The sequence below is a fragment of the Manduca sexta genome, chromosome 28 (assembly GCF_014839805.1).
Source record: "Manduca sexta isolate Smith_Timp_Sample1 chromosome 28, JHU_Msex_v1.0, whole genome shotgun sequence".
NCBI lineage: Eukaryota > Metazoa > Arthropoda > Insecta > Lepidoptera > Sphingidae > Manduca > Manduca sexta.
This window is the reverse complement of record NC_051142.1, coordinates 7,135,207-7,155,968: the sequence shown is the minus strand read 5'-3', so window position 1 is coordinate 7,155,968 and position 20,762 is coordinate 7,135,207. Positions and strand designations below refer to the sequence as shown.

Below are 20,762 nucleotides of genomic sequence, written 5' to 3'. Positions count from 1 at the left end.
TTTTGTTACAGCATAAAGATATTATAGACTTGAGTATTTGATATGAATTTCAATTTTATACCTCTACGCGTTCATGAGGAACGGGGTAGTAATTTTAAAATTATTATAAATATTTTTATTATATGATGTAATTAAAAATGTACGGTTCCGCAATTTTTCTTTTATCTGTACTATAAGACGTTGCTTCATACCAAATTTCAAGATTCTGAGTTCACGGAAAGTACCCTGTAGGTTTTGATTGATGAGGTTCTAATTTTAAATATAATATGTATTGCTAATGATCTTGGGTTTCTTCCATTATGGCTTTGTCATTAAAGTCTTAGTCGAAGAATTCGACATATGTACATAATACCTACAGGTTGTAAGCAATAATTTATTTATATTACGAAATCATTTTCGACGCGACGAAGTGCAGGTACGGGCAATCCTTTGTGAATTCCTAAGTCTTAAGTTTATAATTAGGTACCTGTGGGTACCTACCTACTTTAAAGACGTCTGCTTGGAAAAAATCAATTATCCCTTTTCTCCCAGAGTAGAGATGATTACCTATACTTATCTACTCCGGGTTTGATATTAGTAATGAAATAAATTATAATTATGCTCTCTTTCAAAGGCTAGTACGCCCATAATACCTACGTATTATCGACCTCTAAGATCTACACTGTATCTAAGTTCAACCAAATTAAAAAAAAATGTTTATTGTTAGGTATTTAAAATGATATACCTAATTGTGTTGAGCGACATATTATTAGTATAGATAGATACTTACATAAAGAGTTCACATAAATAAGCACTGGATATGCGCACGCATGCGATAAGGAGCACAGCGCGGCGGCGCGTCAGGGCGGGCAGTCCACCAACACAGAGATCAATAAAGGCGCTGACGTCAGCAGGTCAGCGCGCGCCATTGGCTCGAGCGGCATTATTAAATAAACCTCCGTCGGAGTGGCGGGCACAGCACCGCAGCACGCGCGACGCGGCGAGCCCGCGCACCGGGCTCCGCGCACCGCGCACCGCTCGCGGCTCGCCGCCGCACGCCATGGCCGACATGCCGGACCTGTCGCACCTCACGCCCGAAGAGCGCGCCATCATCGAGGGAGTCATTATGCGTCAACGGCAAGAGGAGCAGCGCGAACACGAAATCATGAGGTGCGCCAACAGACATCGCCCCTAGTGCTTCAGCCTCGCCCTCTCTCTAGTTACACGTATGCAACAAAACGCTATTTCGTGTTATCGCCCGTTACTGAAAATCAGTTGTACACCGAGTACAAGGCAAGAAAGATTAAATTTCACAAAAAATATTTTCCATAAGACATAATGTAGCGTCTAGTGCAGCTCGGTAAAGTTATGGACCGGTTTAAAGTTGCCTACAAAAGAAATCTCGTCCATATTGTCGTAACTGACAAAACAATCATTTTTCCTTCTGCGCATTCTCCAATTGTCGTAATCTGTTGCAGTAGATAATAAGCTATGTTTTGTATAGCAAGATCAATAATTTACAAAGAGGGTATCGGATGAGTCATGATAGAAAATGTCATTTCTGATGACGTACATACATTGCTGCATAATAATTTAATTAGACAGCGCATAAATCTCTTCTTATGGAAAACCTCTGCGTAAAATATATATAGCGACAAACAAAACTTTTTATATGTGTAATTAATAATCATTTTTTGCGGTATATTAAACTTTTACTGAAATAAGAAGTGTCCAGTACAAATGGGGATTCTAAATATAAATATTAATATAACGTGAAGGGCTAAAATGTAGCGTAATACCAAAGTATCTAAAGAAAATCACCATTTTATTACATAAGTGCCTACTTTGATAGACATTATATCAAATATAGGCAATAATATATTTAACATCAGCATTCAGCATAATAGAATGTGATGATATACTTATTACTTAATTTTAATTAGATCATTAGAGAATACTTATAGTATTATTATTGTTATGTAATATTAAACAAGTATATACAATTTACATACTTACAATGCGAATTTTTATAAGCAAAAGGAAAGTTTTGTATTATATATAAGTATTAATTTTTATTAGATTCCTCATTATTCTTTTATTGAGAAATGAAATACAAAATCACTTGTACAAAAAAGTGATAGAGAGATACTTAGAGAGTTTTCAGCATAGATTACCCCGAGATTATTATTTCTAGTTTAGAGTCTGGAATATCTACAGAAATAAAGAGCTATTAAAGTACTCATTGACAGGCGCAAGCAAGACGAAGTCGCTGTACTAGAACAGACGATTCGTACGAGGAACGAGATGCATCGCGCTGCAGGCGTCGAATTAGCTGCAACGTGCCACATTTGTCTGAAGACCAAGTTTGCAGACGGGGTTGGTCACTCTTGCCATTACTGCAGGGTGAGGTGTTGCGCTCGGTGTGGTGGGAAAGTCACTTTACGTTCTAACAAGGTTGGTTTCAATATATTAATAATATTTTTGTGAAGTGATGCAAGCAACCTATTAATTATTATCCAATTCCCTATTTATTTTTTCTAATGGTGTAACATTGGCTTTTAAGAAATCATCAGTTTAATTGCAACATTAATTTCAATATATTTACAGGTTATATGGGTGTGCATATTGTGCCGTAAAAAACAAGAATTATTATCTAAAACTGGACAGTGGATACATAAAAGTGCCGGTCAAGATTCAATGTTATGGCGTATGGAATCTGATATGCGCGGCTTACCACCGCAGCCCGACGGTTCTCTTGACAAAAGGCCAAAGTTGGAAAGAGCACACAGCGCTGCCGAAAAGGAAAACCAGCCATTTCAAAGATCAGGTAGTGCTCTCCGTCGTCAGTACAGTCAACAGGAGCCGAGATGCTACGGGGAACTGGAAGGCCTGGCTCGGACACACCCGCATTTGGTACATCCGAGACAAAAGGCAGCGTACGGAGTAGCTGACGCCAACGCACCTCCTCCACCATCGACGCAGCTTCTTCCGCACGGACCTGTCACACATCCCACTCTACCTCCTCGGTCGTCTTCGTCAGATGACGAGGTTCCAGAGTGTGTATCTGACGAAAACGACGAATATCGAGACCGCGGTAAGTACCTACGCACGCTTGCCGATCACCCATGGTCCAATCCTGCCACTTATAATACTAAAATCCTACCCACCCGATAATTTTTTTGGTTCTGATCCTTTTACACAAACACAAGTTAAAGTAAACACAAACAAAAACAGCATACACTCAACACAGACAGGCATAAACACATAAAATACAAAAACAATATTTAATGTAATCTATTTAGAGTAATGGCAAGGTGTATCACAATATGCGTACAATGGCACATCAATCACATTTCAAGTAGGTATTAAATGGTAAAATTACGGTGTTCCGTGCGAGGTATTACTGACACTAGTAATAGTTTCAGATTTTTTTCAGGTCATCTAATTTCGTCATTCACTAAAAGATATATAAAGCACGTAGCTTAGTTTCGTTTCATATCAGTCCATGTAGCGTCAGTCCACTTGTTTTGTGACTTTATATTAAGATAGCCCTCTGTACCTACATTGTTAATCAGTTTTTCAGACACTCAACCACTAAGATATTCAAATCTATTTTTAAATAATATTAAATAAAACATAATATATTAAGAAAGTTCCTACATTTTCCAAATAATGTGTGTTGGTGCGTACGTGTTGCTTTACATGACCGAGTTACGCGCCCGGTAGCCGCGCAGCGCGCTGCTCTGTACCTACACTGTCTAGAGTTTACCACGGATTCCCAGAACTTCACCTGACCGTCCCCTGTTTACAGGTCCTAGTAGAGATAGGAGCAGTTCCGACAGCTCCCGAAGTCAACGTCAGGCGATGTTAAACGACAAAATGAATAAGTTTTTATCGGTGAGAGACTGAGAGGGCGTGTTTTTTCGGGAACATATTAATATGTATTTATGCGTTGTATTAATTACTTGTAATTAAGTATATTGCTGGTTTTTAGATGTCAGTATTAACTATTATATTACTGTTTTCGCAAAATCTCTCTTCCTCTGAAAATTGTGATGGCTCTTATCTAATTGAAAATAATTTTGGAAGGCTACAAGCCCTCATATTTTTTATATTATATAGAGTACATTTACAATATTCACTAATTAGGTATCTAAAAATACACTTTAACATTTCTTACTACTTACTCCATCGACATAATTTTAATATCTTTAAAGTGAATAGTGAATGTACTTCTAATTTGAAGTTTGAACCAAATCTATCCTCTCAGAAATTGATTACTTTGTACATTATTATCTTCAGAACTATTTATTTTAACCACATTATATTTATGGGTTCTATACAAGTTACACCAACCAAGCAGTAAAAGCACGATATTTATGGTTCAAACATGAAACGCATGCTTGGGCGAAAAGAAGTGTACTTACTTGTTAATATGTCTATTATAAACTGTTAGATTTGTGAATGCATATTTCTATTAATTTTATGGTGGTTGTCTATGTTTCTTGGATAAGCTGACACATTCTTTCCGCTTGTGCGTGATCACCGCTTCAACTTTGTTTAGAACAAACGTGACATTTTACTGTGTTAACAATCAATACCTATTACTTAAATATTTTCCGAACCTTCATTCATAATCATGTGCAATAATATTCTAAAATGCAAAATGACGGAACACAGTTATAGTGAACGAATTTTAAAGTTCCAAATCACATCTTTGAAGAATCCAATCGATGGCAGGACAGTACGCTGTACTGAAAATATCCCCAGAAAACATCAGTGGGCACATAGCCTCGTCTCTTTTAACCTATGGCAATTGCGGATTTACTGACTAGTCACCAGGATTGAAGCTCAAACGACGGACTATGTCTGATTTACACAACTGTATTTTTTTTTTCATGACAATGAACGATTCCTGCCATCTCAGGGACTCTACACAACTTTATAAATGCATTGTCACCAGCCAGTTCGGTTTTATTTATGCCATCTACAACGTGATTCGGCTACTAAAATAGATATTTAAACGTATTTTTAATCTTATACTTAAACACTATAACATTTATAGGTTTTTAATCTTCCATATAGGGTTTATCTTTTAAATAAACTTTATGAATTATTTTTTTTAATTCTTTTTTATTTCAAATCTAAGTAGTTCTTCCTGTGGGTCCCATATAAATTTCACTGTTGTTGGACCCTTGACTTCAGAGACACATCAGAAAACTTCCTAAAATTATGTCGTTCACTATAATATCGTCAACGCATAAGTACTGATTTTTACTAACAAAAAAACCAAAAAATTAAAAACTTTTTAATAAAAAATTATACCGCGTTCAAAAACCACTTAATTAAAACCAAAAAAATATTTGTCTACTGGTTACCAATTTTGTAGTCGGTCACTAATAAAAATTAAACACTGTTTTCGTATATTTCGTAAGATTTCAGACGGAGACTAGATTGAAATTTTGAATATATATTACATGTACTTACCTAATATATATATATATATATATATATATATATATATATATATATATATATATATATATATATATATATATATCCATTTAATTTGACTGTGTTCCGTGGTATGCTTAACTAAACCTTATTGCACTGGATTATACGTTTATAGTTGATCACCCTTCGCCACGGTACGGTAAGAACATCTTCCCAAAAATGTTTATGCATTAGTACGTAAGCCGTGTTTAGTCTATCTCGTTGCATGACGGATTTCGAGACATACAGTGAATATGAATATAAATACATATTATCTTTAAAAAAACGGTTCCGGGCGCGTAAAAACGGGATAATAAACATAGCAAACAAATAATTAAAGCAATTCGTTACGTGAACCTTTAGACATATGCAAAACTTTTGGCTATATATAGAATATCGTTCTTAGGACAACTAGAGGCGTGTGCTTCTCTTCGGCACCCGCATCTTCGCAGCGCCAACGTGGCTGCCAATAATTATTACAATTTGACTAATCATTCGCCGGTCGGTTACGAAACGGAGCCGCGCAGTCATTTTGAAGCAAGAGCTCCCACGGGGGGACGCAGTTTTGATTCAGTGACTGATTGTCGATGGAGAGCTCGCGACGATAGTGAGGGCGCGTATCTACGCCCATACGCACCAGATTTGGGACCGCGCCCTGATAGAACCGTGTATAAGAGTGCCTATTTGTGGGAAGACTCCGCAGACAATAGACGTTTTACGGAGAGAAGAAAAAAAACTGTTCGTTTCGATGGACACGAAGGCGCTGCGACATTTCCACGCGGCGGACGCGATGCGTCAGGCGCCCCCCATGACTGGGCGTCTTTGCGCTGGGAGTCCGAACGACAGACCAGCCAAGACTCTGCGACCAAAGACTCGGGTATTGATACCTCTAGCACCTTCACCTCCAGTGAAGACTCGAACAGAGGCGATTGCCCAAAGGTATACAACTCATATTGCAATGATTGCCTACTCTTACATAATAAGTTTTACGGTTAGTCTCAAAAGTAATTTAATGTAATGGCACTAACCGTCATGAATATCTATTGTATTCGCATGTCATAGTAAAATAATATTCCTGCTTTATAAACATTGTTATAGTCTAGGTATAGGCCTACATACATATTACCTAATAATTTTATGTGCATTATGTCTATAATTGATGAATATTGTATCTTTTCATCTTTAAAAAAATCTTAAAAAAAATCTAAATAGCTAAATGATTTTACAAAAGTGTAGGCGTAAACATTTGTATAGTGTCTATAGCGATATATATACATTTATTTTTATAGTCTTCAATATCATTTATAACTATGTATACGGTAATAACCCAATAAGTATGTATACAGTAAATGTGTTTGCGTTTGGCTGAAGCATGATAGCATTAAGCATGCTCTGGCTGCCTACTTCTGAATGTGCACCTGTGTATTTTTCACTAAAATATGTGGATGCTATAAACTTATATGGAACTGTTGCAATGACGTACGTGTATTAAACGGTTTGATATTTCTGATCAATTTTATATTTACCGTGGATATAAAATCACATTCTGATTAATTTAGCTGCCTTACTACAGACTATAAATTAATATTTATTACCATTAAACAGTTTCCGCTGAGCTGGCAAATGTCTGTTGACGGGACACGCATGATTGGTCACATGGTGCTCCGAAAAAGTGTGGTGGAAGGTAGTTCCCATTCTTCAGCGGCAATCCTGGGACTTAAGGTCGTAGGAGGTAAACTGTTACCCGACGGCACACGTGGGGCAGTGGTTGAAAAAGTCAAAAAAGGATCTATAGCTGATTTAGAGGGACAACTGAGAATTAGTAAGTACGGATCCTATTAATAAACTCTCGAGAGTTAAATTCCAATCAGATTGTTTAGAACTCCTAATTAAAAATAAGTTAACAGCACAAAAAAATATCATGGATGGTTGCGGTTGTTAGAAACCGGGCTTTCATCGGTCACACTGACTTACACTTACATTACAATATACTTATAAAATGCATTAAAACATATTTCTCAAGAAATAACATCAAAAATATGTCTATTAAATAAAAAAATAATTTAGAAACGCAATGAAAGATTAGTTAAATGGAAGCACTTAATATTATGTTTCAGTCGTTGATGGCAAAATTCCTTGCGACTTTGCAGTTGTGGTAGAGCCAGTCTGGGTTAATATTGGCAATATGATAAATTCTTCCTTAATACAGTTCTAAACAGACGAGATTGCGGAGTATCTCCTTTATTCTATTAAGAGTTGCGACAAAATCAACAATATTATTTTTTGTTTTATAAATTAACAATAATGAGAACATGAAGAATGTAAGGAATATAATTAAGTTTTTGCAGTTACAGTGCACCAATTCCTTGAGGAGTTGTAAATTTGCAAGGACACAAAATTGTTGGATTTTAAAACTCGAGAGATTATATTGATATTTCGTTACAATAATTTCAGATCTTTATACACATGACGGTAGTTACTAGTCATAACTCGTGAGTAATTTTGTTTTCTTAGTGAATCAATTTGATTTTATTTCATATTATCTTGTTTCGCAGGTGATGAAGTGTTACAATGGAACGGGGTGCCGTTGCAAAACCGAAGTGCAGAAGAAGTTGCTGCTGTGGTAGCGGACAGTAAGCACGACTCTCACGTAGAGCTGGTAGTGTCTCGGCCACTCCCGCCCAACCGGCCGCCGGCGCAGCCCTGGAGAACTCACAAAGGTGCCGCATTGTTCTGTTATAATTACAATAAACTGTAAATTCCAATAACGCATTTATGATATGTTCGGACAGAAGTATACACGGAAGTTATAGGCGGGTGTGGCGAAAAACCGAGTGTACTTGTGACATCTCCAGGCTCCCCCGATGTGCACTCCCGTCGTCGAATGGCGCGACACAATCACCACAACGCCAATGTGGCTGGACGCATACAAGTACGAAGTTTGAATTCATCTATTTATATTACATTCTGAACACGAACCGATAGATAAAGTGCAAACCGATGACTACATTTGATAAGCATGATCTGTTCAAAATGACATTGAGATGAAAACTCAACTTTTTTAAGAGGTTTAAAAATTATCTAGATCAGGTTTATAAAGTATGTATATTTGTATCAAAACTCTCCTGTAAAATATATCTATCCGTAGCTATCTCTACATTACGTTATTACCACTCGGCCACACGATAGAGGTTTATAATTTTTATAAATTTAATCATCGACATTTCTTACGCAGCTGAAAATATACTTCGATATTACTGCTCTGCAACTCCTGGTGACGGTTGTTTGCGCCAGCGGTCTTAACCCACGCCCTGACGGCTCCCCGAGATGTCCATATGCCAAAATATTTTTATTACCAGACAAAAGTGAAAAAAGTAAACGGAGAACGAAAACATTAGCCAGCACTCTAGAGCCCAGATGGAATCAAACTTTTGTTTATTGCGGTATACGTATTACTGACATAAAGAAAAGAACATTAGAGGTAACTGCTATTATATTTTATAATGTAACTGTGTTTGGGTATGTTACTCTTACTATAGGTGTATTTTTTTAGGTTACTGTGTGGGACTTAAACCGCTACGGTCCAAATGATTTTCTGGGCGAGGTTTTACTGGATCTTGACAGTGTTGTCGTTAACCATGAGCCGAACTGGTACACACTCAAACCACACGAAGAGGCGTCAGGTTATAGTGTAAGTTTGGACGATATGTAAAAAAATTAATAGTTTTCTATTTTCTCTGTATTCTAATGGTATTCAAATACACAGAGGTACCGTGAGGAGGAAGCGGACGGTGAACATTTATCGCCACCTTCCACTTCTACATCGAGACTCTCGGACTCGGATACGCCCAGCGAGTGCGATTTACGACGGCACCATTCGCTTTCAAGTCTTGCTTCAAGTTCCAGTCCTCCACCTTCAAACGAAGTGAGAGTAAAAGAAATTTCAAGTTAAATTAAATTATAAACCCATGACAAATATTTATGAAAAATTAACATACGTATATGTACTTATATCAATTAATCCATTTTCATCTCTATCTCTTTCTTTGCAGCGAATAGAAATGGAAGGAGTGCGATGTAGCCGCCGGGACATGTCTCCAGCAGGCCGCGTGCGTGTAGCTGGCATGACTAGAGAAAGGGTTAGTTACTATATACTTACTGGTAATGTTTGCAACATACCTAAGACTAAACAACAGCTGTAGTGCTGAGTTAACGGCTGTGACTACCCCCGTAGCATAATTATTAGATTAAAATCATCCATTTGTTTCCTGTATCGATACTTACCCACTTAATGAAAAAAATATATTATGTATATACAATATACATAGTTTATTGCAGGATCTATAAAATATAATTAACACCTACCTAATAGCTAGCTACCAAATATTAAAAAAAAAACAATAACATTTAAAAATAGTTGATACATAGGACTAGTTTATAATAGTAATATGATGTGTGTGGCAGAGCGCGGGGTACAGCGTGGCGCGGTCGCAGTCGGCGGCGGGCGTGGCGCGGCCGGCGCGCGCGCGCAGCAAGTCGCCGCGCCGCTCGCTGTCGCCGCCGGCCGACCGCGACGCCTGGCGCTACACAGGTGCCGCACCCGGCGCCGATTCGACTCTACCAACCAATCCCTATACGAAACGCCAATGAGCGATGAGATCACATCGGCGTTTTGACCAATTCCAGATTGGTCCGTGGACGTCGAAGTTGATAGCGGGCTCCGACCCCGCACGGAACACTGTTGAAACGTGCACATTTTCGTCGCGTTTGCTCATCACCACTTCACTCTACCACTTACTGTTTGACTTCCTCGTTCTGTTTCACATATATTTCACGCATTTTCCACTAACCTCATCCTTATCTACCAGATAAGAGCACGCTATTCTTTTTAGGTGTTCACTTTGCCATTTATGTAGAGTTTTATTATACATATTGACAAATTGTCCACGAATACTATATGTCGACATTTCCATTACTTTTTCATTCCATATTATACTCGTTATGCATGTGACCTTGTTCAAGATGATTTACCTTTTGGCTCATCTTATACAGCAGCTGTTGAAGCATCGTTTCTACTTGATATCTTTTTCATGTTTGTCACTGTGGTATCTTATGTCGATAGTTTACCACATTACACTTCTTAAGATAAAAAGGAGAATGGAAATATTGCAGCAACTGAAGAACGTGGTAATGACACCGCGCGCCTCCCGACACACGCGTACACGCCACGATTCCAGTCTCGATCCGCCACCGCGACGCCGACCACTAGCCCTAAGAAACGTCAGCTGCCACAAATTCCGCATCAGGTACTAAACAAATACGCTCACCGAACTAATACTATAGGCAAAAGTTTAAGCTGCAGTGTAAATATAATATTTTCTAATGTTAAAACAGAATGCCCAAAGAGCGGTGCGAGCTCAGGTGTCGGCGGACCTTGAAGAACGTAAGTGGATCGCCCCGCACCACATTGGCGCCACTCTCACGTACCGCAGCACCCCGCAAGGTCAATACACGCATAGCCTTACCTGTGAATACACATCACTCTCAAATAAACATTGCCCAGCTTTTAGAATACTTAGTAAATCCCAAGCCCCAACTACACGGAAAAAACCCTCGTATCCACACGCCTCTAAATAAGTATTGGGTGGAATAAGGCAACAATGACCTTCATGAAAAGTAAAAACGTTTTGTACCACAGTTGGCTTCTAATTTAGAGTAAGAAAAAGATCAAAATCAACATGGATGCTCATGTCACACACAAGAGTTCTGATACGTTGTGTGGCCTTTTTATATATTTATTTTTATAGTAAATCTTAGTGTAAACAAAGATATACTATTAAAATTAATATAATAAAATATTGTGAACGGTATGAACGCAAAAATAATTATTTCCAAAAAAAAATCATTTGCCATAAGGGAAAGAAAAAACTAGTGGTGAGTAGAAGATGCCTACTTATGTTTGTTTCTGTTCCATCCAATACACAGTTTTATTCAGAAAATAGTTTATAATAAAAATTCGGGATCTTTAAGCAACGAGAATGTGACGGTGATTGGCGGTGCAGGTTGGGAGCGTCACTATGCTGGTTTGTCAGACTCTGAACTAGCAGCGCGCAGTGGCGGTGCGTGGGCTCCGCGTCGACGGCTCTCCCCTGACGCTGCCGCCGCCGATTCCGACCTGGAATCAGTCGCCTCCGTCACTTCCAGCGCCTTCAGCACACAATCGGAACGACCACGTCCAACTCGCATGCTCAGGTAGGCTATATCTAAAACTATATACACAACAATTGATGAAATCAATAAACGGTTGAAAATTACCTACCTCTTGCAACGCCATGTAACATTAAGTAAGGTACATAACAAATATTAAAATACCTAAGGCATGATAGCTTTCTAAGGTACTTATCAGAATATTTACTATGTGTTCATTGATTATTCACGTAATTTTACAGCCACAGACGAATTCTCCCTCCCAATAGCACGTCTTCCTCGTGCGATAGCGCTACTCCCGTCCCTGATACATTTCATCATTTTGATAGAATATCCCCACGTATGTTGCCTCACGTGTGCATGTCGGCTGGCGGGGAACGCGTGATCCGACGACGACTAAGATCTCGAAGAGATATCAATATGGTGTCAATGCCGATGTCGTACCGCGGTCGCCCCACCCGCCGATTACGGCGCATACTCGCCCGCAGCCGTTCTGCTGGCGCCTGTAGAGAATGCTCTTATCGTCACGCTTATGAACGAAGTAATAGTTGTCCTGAAAACCCCATGTATAACAATACGCATAAAATTGCAGAAAACAGAAAAGATTGTGTATTCCAAATGTCACACAAAAATCAAAATATCAATTACGACTATTTTAATTCTTTAGATTTTGAAGATACATTTCAAACAAAAAATACGTATCATGATCCACCAATAAGTCAAATAAAATCCCGGCAGCACAGTTTGAGAAATAGGATCCATACTTTACCAAACGGAATATCGTACAGTTTCAAACATCCACTAACAACAAATCCTCATAGTAACCAATTCCAAAAATTATATGAAACACAGCGAAGACTACCTAACGTAGAAAGTTTTCGTAAATCTATAGTACGGTCTCTTCCTAAAATTCCTTCTTTCAATGAGGTTATCAATACGGTAAAAAATCATAAAATCGATGATAATACTGAAATGAGCATTAATAAATGTGTAGACTTAGTTCAAGCCACGGATCCGAATCCACAATCTGATATATTTTACAATAGCAAAGATAACGAAATATTATCCGAACATGGTATTTACGACAATAAAAGTAACACGGACACCGAGGAACCTTGCGAAACAACAGTAGTTATTGATGATACGCAAGCTGAATATCAAAATGAGTTGGAAATAGAACATAACAATAGGAAAAAGTATTTATCATTGGATATAAAAAGTTCATACGAATCGGATGATGCTGCACATCCTACAGAAATACAAAAGAGTATAGAAAAAGATACACCGTCTCTTAAAAAATCAATTGAATCGCAAAATAGCCCACAGCTTATTCGCAAAGTTGATTCCCAAAGACGATATTCAGATTCATTACTCGTATTAAAAGGCTCTCCTGCCTTAACAACACAAGATGATATTAAAGATATATTTAAAAAAATGACTCATATGTCTAAAAAGGATACGTCTAATCAAGATGGTATCGAAAAGAAAAAACATGGCCATTCTGTTAGTATAAACGAAGTCCCAACCTTCCAAGAATATTACTCACCCGATTCTCAATCACCTCAACCTAGCATAGATTTATCATTACGAAAACCATTACCGTCCATTATAAAAAAAGCTCGGATTCGTTCACGATCTTTAGCGTCAAGTAATCAATTAGATCATGAATTTCGTATAATAGCTAATTCTTTGTCTGTTGCTCTTTCTCCCTCGACCCCTGGCTCGCGTCAACGTCGTGCGCTCACTCCCACCGCCTCATACCTGCCACTTGACGACACTCATCACTATAATCACGAGGCAACGACACCGCCTTCTCCGGAACAATCGACCACATACTATAATGCTCAATCGCCACCAATGTCGCCAACGAAATACAACCAACGTGATGGGTATTATAATAATCAACTTTCGCCGATATCATCAATGAAACAATGCGACAAATCGATGAGGCGACGGAAATCAAACCACAGCAACGATTACGGTGGTCGGGAAAATGGACGTAACAATCAGCAACAACCATTGGAAAGGCGCGAGTCTAGACGCGGGCAATTCACGCGCAGTCTCAGCAATGCCGACGTGCCACCTGATGAGAAAGCAGGTAAAATTATTTTTGTAAATGTAAGTGGGTTATAATTAGATTATTCTTCCTTTACAATTTGTAGATACTACAAAATATAATGTGCTATGTGTTATTACATTTTTAAAGATGGAAGTCTAAGTGACACGGCTCTAGGCGGAACCAGCGAGTTGGAGCCCGCCAGCGACGACGTGCTTCTCAAGGCCGAACCGCGTGATTACTTCGGTCCCGGGATGGGCAAGAAGAGTAATTCTACTTCGCAGCTTTCAGCCACAGGTGAACTCTACACTACCGACATTAATATTACCTACACTTGATTATTTTTTATCCCCACATTTACGTACATGTTTTAAGCACTGCTGCAACACACCGTCAGTGACTGCGTTCGTGATATCTAGAATGAAGTCAATATGTTCATAACAATTCTAAGAATAAACTAAGTATATTGTAAATAAAATCATCGACAGGACGAAAGCGGAGGTTAGGTTTCGGTAAACGTGGCAAAAATTCCTTTACGGTGCAACGCAGCGAAGAAGTGGTACCCGGCGAAATGCGAGGAGGCGCTGGAGTTTCGCGGGCGTCGTCCGCCTCAAGCGAAAACGACGATGACAGGTTCGCGGTGCACTCTGTACAAATACAAACAGGCGACATTGAAACAATAGTGCACTCGGCGGCCGGGCGGTAGATCACGCGGTCTCATAACCATAATCGACACACCCCTCGTATCCAAAATGAAATAGAGGCGAGAGGATTTGCATGAAAAACTCATACGGAAGAGTAAAGCATGCCGGTCAAATAAGGCATATTAATTTGTATGTGGAATGTTGCTTTGTATAGTTAGCTATGTAGTCAGCTTTACTTGTCGATATTGGTAATTGAACAAGTAATTAAATGACAACAGCAGTTTCTTTAGATAGGTAGGATAGGCGTTCTAACAACACGTTCATACATAATTATTGTAAATGAAAGCAGAACGCAATCCACAATAGACTCTCATGTGAAACTTAATTTTTACATACAACGTTTAAATTAATTGAATCACTATTTTTTATAAATGAGCAGTGCATTGATGTTGCAAATAAATTCAATCCACATTCCAATTTCTAAAATTAGGATTCTACGTCAGTTTTTTCCATTCGTTTTTAATTTTGGACCATCTTATATCATTTTTAAGTTGTCATCAAACAAAACTAAAAAAGGTTTCTCGAGCTGTATTTCGTATTATTTGATAGCAAAAACTTATAATATATGTGAAACTATACACAGACTATAGGATGTGAACACAAGGTCCGTGTATCAGACATCAGTGTACATGAACGGAACTGAAGTAATTGCGTAAGGTGTATATAGTTGTATGACATAGGGTATATCTGTTTGGTGTATACTGAATGTACATTGCGGTGATGTGTGGCGTGTGGCGGCGACAGCGCGCGCGAGTCGCGTGGAAGGCGGCAGCGGCGCGAGACGCAAGCGGTCGGGGCCCGCCACCACGAGCTTCCAACGCTCGCACGAGGTGTGCGCCGCCAGCCTCGTCTCCATATCTAGCTCGGAGGGATCTTCGTAAGTCGCTCGCTCGTCCGCTCCGTTCGTCGACAACCTCGACTCGAATCCTCTATGTGCGCATCGATGTTGCTCTTGTCTTTTTATCTTCTCCTCTCTGTTTGCCTTTCGTCTTTAAACGCATGACGGTCTGTATTGATGTATCTCACTCATTCTCTTTTCTGTTGAGCACGCAACGGTAACAGCATAGGCAAAGCACCCTCTCGACTGCCATGCATTACAAAAGCTACATTTATCTCCGGGTACATTCCAACGATATCTACTTTGTTAAAGTTTTCAATAACCTATGGGCTACATGAAGTTCACAGGTCGATGTCGTATTCAGGGAACGCTTTAGCAAAGACATATTAATCAGTATGATTGGACGATAAATGTTGCCTGGAAGATTGCGATGTTTTGCACATTTTTGTTATTTGGATTATTTGGTCAATATACATTTGTCTAATCGATGTTACACATTACGGACACATCGTACACAATTGCCATATTGCATGTTTCACACCCACAGACATAGATTCACAAAATTATACGTTCCATAAAAAAAATACAGAGAATATAATAATTATCTGCTTATCGCAGTAATATTATACATTACAAAATATTTGACAGTATGCAGTCCAATGTTTAAAAAAACCTTAACACATGAAGTTAGGCATTTTTACAGATCAAAGTGAAGCCAATGTCTTATACTGGTGTTCTAGATATGGGGATCGAGACGATTTTTCATAATTTGTAAGCTGTTACATTTTTTATGATATAAATATGTCGCCTAATAACTTAAAAACCATACTTGCCTTTACAGTATTTTAATTTGTTACTTAATCGCCGGGTCAATATTTGTACTGCACAAAGTATGTAATGTAATAATATTGATCTCCAGGAATAAAACCTAGAGCTTTCTTTAGCAACTAATTAATCATAATATTTTGAACTAGTGAAACACAACAGAATTTAAAATTTCCCTATGAACATACAATTGGATGAAAATGTAATAATAAAAATTAATGACCATAATTTATTTTCTAAATGTAACAAGTTATGTTCTAGTTTACCCATATTAAGTAAATAACTTAATGTTTTTTAACAACACATTCATCATAACATTATTTAACTCTGATATTATATTATGTAACCAGCCACCTAACTAATGGGTAAAACTGAGCACCCTAACTCTACCACCAATAATAATTATTACTACAAAAGTTATATATTAAATGGGCATAGTGAGTGATGTACTTCTTATACCAAATATAAACTAACAATTTTCAAAATAACGAAACTGTCGACTATATACAATTAGCACCACACTGTGTAATACAAAACTTCTAAATTAGACGCAGAATATCATTCTGTAGTGTTTCTCTAGCACCTTTTACAGTCAAAAGAATTTATATGATTCTACTATAGTACATAGCAACTGAATCCACGTATGTTTATTACCTTACTATCCAACTTACTACTTTATACATCCGAAGACTACCGCCCTTTTTCACTATTGTATCAATGTTGTTATAACATAGTTGTATTTATGGCCATCTATTGTAGTTGCGAATATTAAGAAATTGTGAATTATGTTATGCTGTTAACTATAGATCCATTTATTTGATAATCACCCTTGATCACTTTTAAATTTCTCCCTTACTTTTTAATTTAAAGAAAATAGAATACCTTAGATAATAAGTATATAATTCTGTATTTTATATACTATCATTAATCAGTATCATAAATACCCATAGAATTCTCTTAGAGACAAATAATATTATTATTTAAGTAAGAAACCTGTTACATGCTTAATATAATATAGGTTATTAAATGCCGTGCACATTATTTATAAATTATTCTCATTCATCTTTTTTCAAATTAAAATTTAAAGGAAATCAACATAACTCAAATATACTTTTCCTTTAATCAACTAGAAACAAACCAGCGTCTGGACTTAATATTCTCGTATTTAATAAGAAAATTTATAAACTTACAATTATTTTTTTTAAATTTCCCCATGAATATTAAGAAAATGTTAATAATTTTAATATCAGATGGTCGCCTGGAATGCGCGGCTCGGGTTCTTCCGACGGCGGCGGACTCTCGGACTTTATCGACGGCTTAGGTCCGGGACAACTTGTGGGCAGACAGTTACTCGGCGCCCCTACCTTGGGAGACGTACAGCTCTCTATGTGCTATCAAAAAGGATTCTTAGAGGTTACAACTTTATATTTATACTAATTGAAATATTACACAAAACTAATTTATCTGCCTTCAAATATTCTATTCTATTTTCGAACCAAAATATTCCGTTTTCAATTAAATAATTTTTAATTTGTAACATTGTAACTTAGCCCAGGCAGCATATTATTATCATCTACTATACTAACAAACACAGATTATTTATAAGCATTCGGAAATAATATATGGAACAATAGAAACATCTGACAGACGCCTAACGGCCGATTTACGCCCGAAATTAATAACCAATCCTAATCCAATGTATGCCATCTAAGATTGATAATTCATTCGTTTTTATGGATAAAGCATGCCAATAACCAATCCATAGATTGAGTAAGCTATCTCTAACAATAATCAATCTTTGAGAGGACGGATTACAGATCATAGATTACCCTCTGTTTGAAAATGACAGTTTACGCTTGCCAATACTCTATCTACCCGTTTTGACATTTGATTTGATTGTTGTAAACAATCGCATTTTCCAATCGGACCAATTCCTCAGTTTACTCCATATGTTTTGAATATCGATTACACTGATTTTAAGGGAAACGAAAAGGCAATGGAAATATCCATATTCTCTAGTGACAGTGACGACAGTGATTTGGAGGGACTAGCGATACTGATAGCGAAACTGAAGTCGCGGTTCATCACGGGTAATGAAAAGAGTTAACTACATGCAGACCCTGGATGAGTTTGATTTCACGTTTGGATTAGGCTTTCGAAATCTGCTTGCCAATCAGTGTTAGTTAAACTGATCTCGTATATTCGTGTTACTTCTATGTACAAGGTAAATAATTTTTGACATTATTTACAAAAAATACCGTACCTACCGAACTATTAGATAGGTACAAACAAGGGACAATTGTTTCGTTTTTTCAGGAACTATGGTGTTTCTCCATTCCATCAACTTTTGCTGAGGAATAGGAAATATTTATATTATCTTTTTCAGGACATTTGGTACATGGAAACGTCGCTTCCCTGTGATTGCATTGACATTGCGTTTATCTTTACCTTAAGTTCAAACAATAATAATTGTAACTGCAGTTTTGCACAATATTTGTCGGAATCACAGGCTAGAGGAAATTCCAACTGAAGTGGAATTATCAACTGCTGATATTATTAATTATGAGAACAATATAGAGAATCAAGATGTTGGAGAAAGAACAGCATTAACAAATAACTTCTTTACTTAGTAAAATAAAATACCTTTACAATCACTGCTATTTATTTTATTGCTTATCTACATGTGTAATTCAAAATAATAATTACAAATTAACATAGTTTTATTAGTTGAAAGTTAAAACATAGAAACAGACAAAATTTCCATACATTATCTATACTATTATATAAAGCTGAAGAGTATGTTCGTTTGAACGCGCTGGTCTCAGGAACTTCCGGTTCGAATTGAAAATTCTTGTAGTATTGGATAGCCCATTTATTGAGGATGGCTATTATAGGGTATATGTATATCATCACACTATGACCAATGGGACCAAAACGGCTAAAATTGATTACTTTTGAGAGCTTCCGTTACGTGCGCTGCATAAACGGTTAAAGTTATGCAACAATTATGTATAACGGAATTGTAATTTGTTACATAACACTGGATAATGTGTACAGAGTCCAATTATTATTATATGGCACCGAGTTTACTGCGTACTTCATACTAAAACTAAATCCTTTAAAGATTTATTAATATATTATGAACAATGTTATTAAACTTCAGTGTCAAAATATGTTAGCAACCACATTACTCACGTTCCATTTTGAAAGTAATTAAAAAGTTTGTATCTTAAATATGACATGTACTAATTGTTAATTGTTTCTATTGAGGGCTAAAATACATAAAATATTTTTTATTGCTCCAATTCTTATTTTTCGCAATTAGGCAAATATTGAAACGAATAGTTTGTATGGAAAATACAAGAAGTATTTTTTTACGAATGGACTATTCTGCATAAAATGCCATGGTCAGGAGGGAACGCATCTTGAAAGGATTGCCAGCGATCTATCGTTGAAGGCAAGCACGGATAGGCGAGTTAAGATATTGGCATGCCGATAGGAGACCAATCGAAAGATAGTCGGCAATCTAAGATAGGTTTCAGTCTTGGATAGTAGATACATTATTAATTTCGGGCGTTAATAATGAACGTCTATCCCGAACTTTGAACGAACATTTAGAAAAAACCAGTCTAAAGGCTTCCGTTAGTTACTCAAAAATACTTAGATTGGTCCATTTTCAATATGCATCTGAAGTTAGCATTTTGAATTGTTTTGGAATAGGTTGTAAAACATTTTGTTATAATTTATAGGTGGAGGTGATACGTGCACGCGGGTTGCAGGCTAGACAAGGCAGTCGGACATTACCGGCGCCTTATGTTAAGGTGTACCTCGTCAGCGGCAAGCGTTGTATAGCTAAAGCCAAGACGAGTACGGCGCGCCGCACTCTCGACCCGCTCTACCAACAGACACTTACTTTTAGAGAAAACTTCAAAGGATGTGTCCTACAAGTAAGTAAAAACTTAAACGAAAATAAAAGTGTGTTCCCCGAAAAACGTACGAAATTATTAAATTAAGGGCAATCAACCACAATGTCTACATCAAAAGCTGACTGAAGTTATAAGTCGTAACAAGCAATTTTCGATTTTTCTCAGGTCACAGTGTGGGGTGACTATGGTCGCATTGAAGGGAAAAAGGTATTCATGGGCGTGGCACAGATCATGCTCGATGACCTAAACCTATCCAACATTGTTATTGGATGGTACAAACTCTTCGGGACGACGTCTTTGGTACGTTAATTAATCATATTTGTTGAGTATCCTAACTGTCAGGGACGCACAACATATCTTAAAACCTAAATCTGACCACAAAGTTTACATGCTAGGTTAAAAGTATCGCTATTAAAAATGACTGGATCAGACAACTTCAAATTCTGTTTATACTTATAATTTTAAAAATCAAAAATAATATATTGACTATAATTTGTTGTTTATCTACAATAGAGTACCTAATCGTGAACTTTTTTTTTCAGTAACTACTCCTGCGGCAGTGTCGGCGCTATATGATGAAAATATATCACCTTAAAAACTTGTCCAAATAACATTTATTGATACTGCTTTAATATCATGATAAAACGCAAAATATCTTAAATATAGTAAATTTTCTATAAAACGAAAAGAATAATGATTTGTATTTTTCTTTTTGAATGCCTACCGGAGTTTTG

The 20,762-nt window shown here is 37.3% G+C and overlaps 1 protein-coding gene across 4 annotated transcripts; it reads left to right on the top strand.

Annotated features, from left to right (window-relative positions):
- Window positions 1–950: 950 nt before the first annotated feature.
- On the top strand, window positions 951–20,680 carry LOC115445757 (regulating synaptic membrane exocytosis protein 2). 4 transcript variants are annotated; one of them, XM_037444343.1, is made up of 22 exons: window positions 951–1,149; window positions 2,229–2,433; window positions 2,587–3,073; window positions 5,879–6,411; window positions 7,078–7,294; window positions 8,028–8,192; window positions 8,265–8,404; window positions 8,708–8,953; window positions 9,026–9,163; window positions 9,239–9,397; window positions 9,525–9,611; window positions 9,937–10,063; window positions 10,645–10,778; window positions 10,867–10,975; window positions 11,535–11,724; window positions 11,922–13,777; window positions 13,886–14,032; window positions 14,224–14,368; window positions 17,353–17,515; window positions 19,852–20,049; window positions 20,194–20,328; window positions 20,571–20,680. In XM_037444343.1, the coding sequence occupies exons 1-22, from the start codon at window positions 1,040–1,042 to the stop codon at window positions 20,571–20,573; spliced, it is 5,694 nt and encodes a 1,897-aa protein (XP_037300240.1). In that variant the 5' UTR covers window positions 951–1,039; the 3' UTR covers window positions 20,574–20,680. The 4 variants fall into 4 exon arrangements, with proteins under 4 accessions (XP_037300240.1, XP_030028019.2, XP_030028014.2 ...); XM_030172159.2 differs by having other exon boundaries at window positions 953–1,149; window positions 13,650–13,777; XM_037444344.1 differs by lacking the exons at window positions 951–1,149; window positions 2,229–2,433; window positions 5,879–6,411 and having other exon boundaries at window positions 2,887–3,073.
- Window positions 20,681–20,762: the final 82 nt, after the last annotated feature.

Excerpts from the sequence above, each read along its gene's own strand:
- LOC115445757 (XM_037444343.1), top strand. The coding sequence starts at position 1,040 with ATGGCCGACATGCCGGACCTGTCGCACCTCACGCCCGAAGAGCGCGCC. Across the intron at positions 2,434-2,586 it reads TCACTTTACGTTCTAACAAG|GTTATATGGGTGTGCATATT; the intron begins GTTGGTTTCAAT and ends ATATATTTACAG. Across the intron at positions 14,033-14,223 it reads TTCGCAGCTTTCAGCCACAG|GACGAAAGCGGAGGTTAGGT; the intron begins GTGAACTCTACA and ends AATCATCGACAG.